Raw genomic sequence first — 9,089 nt, forward strand, 5'->3', positions numbered from 1 at the left:
GACACGGATTTTGTTCTTCCGGACACTGATTTTGTTCTTCCAGACACTGATTTTTGTTGATGAGGACTCATGGGTCTACATGGGTCAAGTACCGATATTCATGGCCAATCATTTTAGACCATGATGTTAAATCTGGAGTAGCACTGTTCACTCACCATTCACACAGTCCTTGAGGTTAGAGTGTAAGGTTAATCCTTCTTCACAGTCACATGTCTGGTTCACACACCCACTTCCAAAACCACAGTCTGATCGCTGCTCACAACCTCCAGACTCCCCAACCACAGGACACGCCAATACTGCAACAAAATTGTGATCGTTGCTTTAATAATGCTGAACTCAAGAATTTTTCATTTACGTAAAGGCAGCCAGAGTCATTTTAGGGGAAGGGGAGGGAGGAAACCTGAATGCATGTTGTAAACCAATGGCCTCTGAAAAGTTAGTGACCAACTTTCTCACACATGCAATGAAGTACGGATATACACACAACATTGGTCACGAACGAGTAGTTTGTAATGAACTATGAAAATGGGCACACAGAAGCATCACCAACCTCTCTTTGTCACCACGACCCCACAGACAACCTTTGACCCTGCGCCTTATGTGTCATATCACCTGAAATCACTAGTATGTTTTATTTGCACATTTTGTGAATGTAAATAAACTATACATGCATTCGTGTAGGCCCCCCTGCATTATACAACCCTTACAGAACAAAGACATAATTTGATTTATTTGATTCGTGAGATCCAAAGTGGTTATGTCCTGAGCCTCAGGTTGATACCTCGCTCTCCTCCCTGAAGAAATGTTCCACCAACCCTTTAGTATACCAGCAGGAGTTTAGTAATATGTGTTCAAAGTATCCATTTTATCACCGTATATTCACTGACGGTTCCAAGAATGATGATGGCGTGGCTTCTGCCGCTGTCCTTGGACCCAGAACCGTTTCAACTCGGTTTCCAAATTCCTGTTCTGTATTTACTGCGGAAGCCAAGGCAATTTTGTGCGCACTTCGGTCCATTCCAGAGCTAGGAGGTAGCAGATTTCTCATCTGCTCTGACTCCCTTTCCTGCCTCCAGGCAATTCGGGCTAGTTCGCCTGTACATCCAGACATTCTGTCTATCAGGGAGATGTTTAAATGACTTAATGAAGATTTTATCATTGTCTTTTGTTGGGTGCCCGGGCATATGGGTATCCCTGGGAATACTGCTGCAGATGAAGCCGCGAAGGCGGCTTTGCATTCCGTTACTACCCAAACTGGCGTTCCATATTCGGACTTGCGTTCACTTATTTGCTCCTATATCAAGCACTTGTTTCAGGCTCAATGGGATGGCCAGACAACCAACAAACTGCATGATATTCGTCAGTTTGTTGGTCCAGCGCCTTCCCTTTCACGACATCGTGTCCGCTCTTGCATTTTGAGGAGGTGTCGTATCGGTCACACACGTGCTATGCATGGGTATTTGTTAAAAGGAGAAGATGCTCCTCATTGCTTTGCTTGTGATCAACGGTTCACAGTCAAGCACATATTGCTTGACTGTGGCGACTTTGCTCCTGTACGAGATTCCTTTTATCACGTGAGCTTTCTTTCAGAACTTTTCAATTCTGTAGAAAGTGATACTATTTTTGACTTTCTCTCTGCCATTGGTATGGCAGGAAAGCTGTAATTTTAAACTACCGTCTGTGTTTGTTATGTGACTTCTGGTGTCCTTTTTGACTGAATAGTAAATGAATTATCCGTAGAAGATCGACTATTTGACGTTGTATTGTCGCGATAAAACTGAAATATTGTTGAAAGCGACGTTAAAACTTTCACTCACTCACTCACTATTTGATTCGTGTTATGTGCTGTGAAATAAGAATATTTCACTTATATGATGGTGGCCAGCATTCTGGTGGGAGGAAACCGGGCAGAGCCCAGGGGAAACCCACAACCATCCGCAGGTTGGTGGCAGACCTTCTCACGTATGGCCAGTCAAGAAGACAGCATGAGCTGGGCTTGAAATCACTGCGACCCTCCTGAGTCGTTGCACCGTGCAGGCATGCTACGGAGGCCCCGAAAGAAATAATTACTACAGTGTATTATTACACCCAGTTGTCAAAACAACTGTAAACTACGTGCATGTACGTGTATTTTCGTCATCATTCACAGTCAGGTGGACAGCAAGGGATGTTTCCAAGGAACACTACATGTGCACGTATTTCCATTGTCATTCACAGTCAGGCCACCGGACAGGGATGTTTCCACGGAAGACTACATGTGCACGTATTTCCATTGTCATTCACAGTCAGGCCACCGGACAGGGATGTTTCCACGGAAGACTACATGTACACGTATTTCCATTGTCGTTCACAGTCAGGCCACCGGACAGGGATGTTTCCACGGAAGACTACATGTACACGTATTTCCGTCCTCATTCATAGTCAGGCTGACAGATGTTTACAAAAAAGACTACGTGTACACAACTGGTATATGAACTTGTCTACGTGCTGTAGGATTATTGTGAGATTCGTGTTTTTTAACTCTTTTTTTCATATCTTTGTCTAAGTCCAAACCTTAAATCAAATATAGATCTGGGGATTCGTCTGGCAACACCTTGGAGTACACAATGGCACATATACCCAATGTTCTCAGTCAAACTGTGGGGACAGTGTGTGAACATAGATTGTTGTGGGAGCAAATCTCCAGACAGACAGCAGACACACAAGCTCTACACCACTTAGCGTATGAGTCACAGTTACGTATCAAAATATTTACTCAAGCTACAAAAAAACGATGAAGACAGAAACATATGTACATTTGTATAAAGGAGGAGGAATACATACTGCATAGCAAGAGTAAGGGCATGGTCGTGAGGGTTGAGGCAGCCGGCTGAATGACCACCGTCGAGAGGTACTGCAGCATACTCCTCACAGCTTTGTTCTTCCAGGCTGTCAGAGACCTGACCCCTGGCTCATGTTATCATGTTGTCCCTCAGGTATTCACACAGACACGGTCTGAGCCCCAGCGTACATCCACGGCATTAGTTCGTCAACATGGCCCACTGAGGAAAGAACAGGAACAAATTACATGAACTGTCAACAGTCTAGTTGCACTTGTTCTATTGATGAAAAGCCTTTAGACAACCTACATGTCACATTGGACAGGCCTAATGAGGAGCACTTTATCGTATTGCAACAATTCACAGCAGCATCTTTCATACAGTATTTTAATTCCACATGTGGCCTTCACAAAGGAAATGCCAATCTACATATATACACAGATACATTTAATCATGCCGCATGCAGATGTAATATTACATGTACATGACATATTTAACAGGTATCACACACAAATGGAAACTTACCACAAATTAAAAAAAAACGTCCATCTTGGACATTACTTCCAGGTCAAACTAACCTATACACACCTGTAAAGACAGTGTACAGGTTTGGATGGTGTGTACAGGTATGGATGGTGAGTACAGGTATTGACAGTGTGTACAAGTATGGATAGCATGTACAAGTGTGGATAGAGTGTACAGGTATAGATAGTGTGTACAGGTATGGATAGCATGTACAGGTGTGGATGGTGTGCACAGGTACCAAATGGATAGTGTGTACAGGTATGGATAGCATGTACAGGTGTGGATGGTGTGCACAGGTACCATATCGATAGTGTGTACAGGTATAGATAGCATGTACAGGTGTGGATGGTGTGCACAGGTACCATATGGATAGTGTGTACAGGTGTGGACAGCGAGGACCATTTCATTAACATGGATAACTATAAATACCACACTTAACACCTCACCTGTACAATGATGCTCACCCAAACACTCTATGTACTACCTGGTGGTCTCTGTACTGTTGTACAAGCTATGCTCCCACAATCACTCTATAACCCAGCTGTCAGGTGAACATCAGAACATACCACACTTAACACCTCACCTGTACAATGATGCTCACCCAAACACTCTATGTAGTACCTGTTGGTCTCTATACTGTTGTACAAGCTATACTCCCACAATCATGCTATAACCCAGCCATCAGGTGAAGATGAGAACATACCCCACTTGACACCTCACCTGTACAATGGTCACCTGAACACCCAGACTGTACCTGACTTGTTCTGCTACATGTAGATGTATAGGATACCTGTATGACAACATTAAACTTTGTATCAATCGCATGGGTCCTCGGTCTATCATATCAGCTATTTTTGGTCCATATGCCATGGGTCCTCAGTCTATCATATCAGCTATTTTTGGTCCATGCGCATGAGAGTATATGTTTTATATCCTGCATCACGGCAAATATATAACCAGGTCTCAAGCAGACAAAAAAAATACACTGCTTTATTAGCTGTACTGAGAACATAATAAGGACATGCACATCTTGTAGGCACATGCATTATGTATGTCTGCTGTCAATACCACTCCAATTTACCTTAACAAATCTCTAAACTTACAGATGGAACAGGTGATGAGTGGTATATCCCAAAGTATATATTGAATTAAATGTCAGTTATTAAGCATGAATAAGATCTGTGACAAACTAAAAAGCATTTCAATTATATAAATACATGAATCTTGGTTGTTTGTTAATTACAATATAATCCCACATACTGATACAAGCTTCCTGAGCCTTAGCGGGGACGAGTTAGAAAATATCACACTGAATTTTCATGTAAATGTACCCACTTGACATTGCTTTTATACCAGTGAACAAAGCTTATAAGCCTCCTCACCTGGGCACAGCCCTCCATAAAGCTGCCAATAGTTAACTCTAGTTAATGTGGCCTGATATGCCCTGAGGGGTTAGCCGGGGCACAGTCACCGAAGCATACACACGCACGTTTACATTGTACATGTATTTATACATTATTAACACTACTGTTAGTACAGAACTGATGGAAGGCGTGAACAAATGCCACATGGTATCACACATCACTCTCCGCTCACTTCACTAATGACAGGTAATTATTGTGTTTATCTAATTCCATGAATGGTCACAGAGAGCTGTGTGTCTGTCACACGTCATCTATGTATATAACCTTATCATAAATATGTTAACACTAAATCTGATCACTACTGCCAGCATCCTCCAGCAAAATGACCATAACAATCTAAAGGGTATATGAACATTCATTTCTCATACATGGATGGTGGTTTAATAGTGGTGGAAGCATATGTGTAAAATTTGTCCACTCACAGTGACTAGGAGTTGTGTTAATAGTCTCTGTGTATACATGAACCAAGACTGAATGTAATACTGGCAGCATGATTGCTTACATATACATTCATGAAACCCCTGTTCTCATGCATTATTGCACCAGTAATGGTACATTCATCAGATCCCCCACTTATAAATACATGTTACAAATTTTACAAAGACTGACTGCAACAAAATGCAATTCTGCGCACAGTTTAGAAGAGTGTTCTGTTTCAGCAAAGAAAAAAAAATTAATTAAATGAAATTTAATTTTCATTTACCATATTTAGCCTAAAATTTTGCCTCCTACAAGTCACAGTCAAGAATGAAGTCTTAACATTAGATACCTCATATTTAAAACTAGGTACCCCAAACCTACCACTAGGTTCCCCAAACCTAACACTAGGTACCCATTATATAACACTAGGTACCCAATATCTAACACCAGTTACCCCATATCTAACACTAGGCTCCCCATACCTAACACTAGGTACCTCAACCTAACACTAGGCACCCCAACCTAACACTAGGCACCCCAACCTAACACTAAGCACCCATATCTAACACAAGGTCCACATACCTAACACTGGGTACCCATTATACAACACTAGGTACCCATTATATAACACTAGGTACCCATTATATAACACTAGGCACCCCATATCTAACACCAGCTACTCCATATCTAACACCAGGTACCCCATACCTAACACTAGGCACCCCAACCTAACACTAGGCACCCATATCTAACACAAGGCACACCATATCTAACACAAGGTACCACATACCTAACACTAGGTACCCATTATACAACACTAGGTACCCATTATATAACACTAGATACCCTATTCCTAACACTAGGCACCTCATATCTAACACTAGGCGCCCTATGTCCAACACTAGGTACCCCATATCTAACACTAGGTACCCCATATCTAAAACCAGGCACCGCATGTCTAACACTAGGCACCCCATATCTAACACTAGGCACCCCATAACTTACACTAGGTACCCCATATCTAAAACAAGGCACCCCATAACTAACACTAGGTACCACATATTTAACACTAGGTATCCCCTGGGACTAATACAACGTAAATCCCAACACTCAAATCTGATTGTTGTTTGATGTCATACTCAGGAATTGTTCACTCGTACAGTCAATTTTATGGGTAGAGTAAACAAGTACCTTTGGTAAACCACCCACCATTGGCAAGGTACTGGCCAACTTTCCAATGTAAGGCACAGAGACATGCATACCATATTGGTGGAAGAGCCAGTCTAGTCAAATCTATCCAAACACAAATATGCGGTCAACACAACAATGGCTAACAATCTTAGCTTTTTTTTCAGAAGCGTGACACAGCCTTTATCATCCTGACCACATTTATGTACATGTAATGTGTTCAACGAAGGTGTAAGAAAAATTTCATTTATCTTGTCTTTCCAAGCACAAGATATTACCACATACCTACAAGTCCTTAGGGCTACACATGAGGAATCACTAGGGAAAGATTTTTCTCAACAAAAAGTAGAAAGTCAGCCTTTTCTCATTTAATTTATTTTAATTAATTATGTAACTTATCAGTAAACTGATCTGCTAGCAAACTGAGGATGGTCAGGGTTTCCCAGAGCCCAGTTTCCTCCCAGCACAATGCAGAGTGCTGTTATATACTGCACTTCACCAAAAGCTTAACATTTTCTAATCTTGCTTGATTCTGATATTTTCATCCACCTTATAAGACCACTTAAAAGTTTATTTGTAACATTTGATTAATTTATCAGAAAAACAGAAAGTGTTGGCACCAAAAGTATCATTAAAGGCCTTTACATGTTTCAGATAAAATGTTACACATACAAAAGTTTAGGTGAAATACAGGAAGTAAAATATTCTTGAGCGGGGTGTAAAACACCAAAGAAAAAAATAAATAAAATAATTAAATTGATACGATAAATAGATTGATCATGACAACAACATTTTATAGAGATATTAATCAATGTATTTATACAAGGATTCTGGAAATCGATATTTATGAGAGCAGCTATGATTATCTCTGTCGGATTAGTGCATTAGTGGAGCGGCCACACCCGCCCTATAGTTTGTAAATAAATCCCCCAATATGGCTGTTGTTGTTGTTTAAGAGCTTGGAGGCGTAGTTTATACTGAAAGTTCCCATGTCACATTTTACACCACAATGTAATGATGTAATCACAAAAGTAAATTCATACATTATAAATAAATAACTGGGGCTGGCTGACTTAACCAATAAAATTCCCATAACATACCTGAGACGCTGTGTATGTTTTCGGGCAAAGACAAGCCACCCTGTTAACAGGCTGATCCTTGAGTGGTAACCAGCAGCAGTTGCGTCCCTTTGACTGTCATACGGGCGTTTGCCGTTCCTGCAAACAAGTCTTTGTAGAATGACGGAGGATTTTTTTGTTCAGAGAAACTCTGAAAAAAACTTATGCGACAAGTGATTGCCAAATTTAAAATGTAGTACTGATCTGAATTGTTCTGCCGGTTATTTTCTTCTCTGTGCAAACACGCAAGTGTCAGAAGCCGGATAAAAAACCCGGCTGTTCCATTTCACTCCCACCGGAAACTGAACAGGAAGAGGATCGGCCATATTTTTAGAAGGTGGTCGTCATTCCAGTTTGAGAGACTAAAGTTGTAGAGAGTTGTCAGATTTATGGTTATAGCTGACCAATCGGTTGTACCCGGGGCAGATTTCTGTGGAACGTATGTATGAAATTGTAATTTGTAACTTTTATATACCACTTTGGCTATTGTATGTACAGAAAAAGATAAAATGTTTAATTGTTTCACACCGGCTTTCTGATTTACAATGTAACTATCGCTCAGGAATGACCTAGTAACTTTAAACACAAGAATTTGTTTATAGAAAATATTTTTCATCGATCGTGTTTTCACGAAGTCTATTTTCTTTTGTTATAACACTGTGATGTTCGTCAAATGTGTTGTGTGGAATATCAATGAATCACTTTTCGTCAGTCTGAACTACTGAGGTAAAGTTAGCCCACGACAACAATATATGTAAGTTCAAAGACTTATATATTGTCAAGCGTGTTGAATGACAGTTTGGTTGAGCGGTGCGATAAGTGGTAAATACATCCAAAATAATGGTGAACCATGATAAATGTGCCAGTTCCCACAGGTAATCTGGGTGTGTGTTGTGTAACTGTTGGTCTTGTGCCTTAATTATGAATCATCAGGAGGATATTGACTGACAGTGTCATTGTATGTGACGACATTTTCTGATGATTTTTACTCTTACTGCGCAGGTATTGACGCTTTATTAAAAATATGTAAGGTAAAGTATGAGACAGTGAACATCTGTTTAGATGAAACAAGACACAAATAGTGTTACATTTGATTTGGGTTGTACAAGTAAATACTAACAATGTGGTTCTGTATTTTGAAATACTTCCACATTACATGTATGTGACTTCTGTTGCAGGTTCTGTCTTGGCTAGGTATTAGTCAGGTACCTATCGAAAGTTGGTGGTTTACGCCGGGTATTACAGTTTCCTCCACTCCAAAACCAGACTGCTATTAAATTAATTCAAAGATTTAGCATGGCATTTTAACACCAATCAGATTAGTGTGAATGGTACAACAGTTACATGTATCTGTTCTTGGAGTGAAAGCGATATGATTAAATTGGCAATACAGGCAATTCAGCTCATTGTTTTATTATAAGTCATGTTGTCAGAATTAATGTCAGCAATAGTTATGATACAGCAGGGCTTTTTACCTTCAACAAGAAAGAGTTCAAACTCGAAGCTCATCTATTTATGCTGAAAATTATTTTAAGGATTGATTGGTAGTCCTTTGGTGTCACAAAAACTAAAGAAGATTCTCACTTATATAATGA

The 9,089-nt window shown here is 40.3% G+C and overlaps 1 protein-coding gene across 1 annotated transcript in view; it reads right to left on the bottom strand.

Annotated features, from left to right (window-relative positions):
• The window catches only part of LOC135468313 (uncharacterized), a 33,566-nt gene extending 26,027 nt beyond the window's left edge, over positions 1 to 7,539 (bottom strand). The window contains exons 1-3 of the mRNA XM_064746499.1: positions 7,477 to 7,539; positions 2,824 to 3,041; positions 156 to 296 (exon numbers count right to left, since the gene is read on the bottom strand). Coding sequence (XP_064602569.1) covers positions 156 to 296; positions 2,824 to 2,902 — 220 coding nt within the window. The 5' untranslated portion in view covers positions 2,903 to 3,041; positions 7,477 to 7,539. The remainder of the gene's footprint in view (positions 1 to 155; positions 297 to 2,823; positions 3,042 to 7,476) is intronic.
• Between the last annotated feature and the right edge of the window lie 1,550 nt (positions 7,540 to 9,089).

The sequence above is a fragment of the Liolophura sinensis genome, chromosome 1 (genome assembly GCF_032854445.1).
Source record: "Liolophura sinensis isolate JHLJ2023 chromosome 1, CUHK_Ljap_v2, whole genome shotgun sequence".
NCBI classification, from domain to species: Eukaryota; Metazoa; Mollusca; class Polyplacophora; order Chitonida; family Chitonidae; genus Liolophura; species Liolophura sinensis.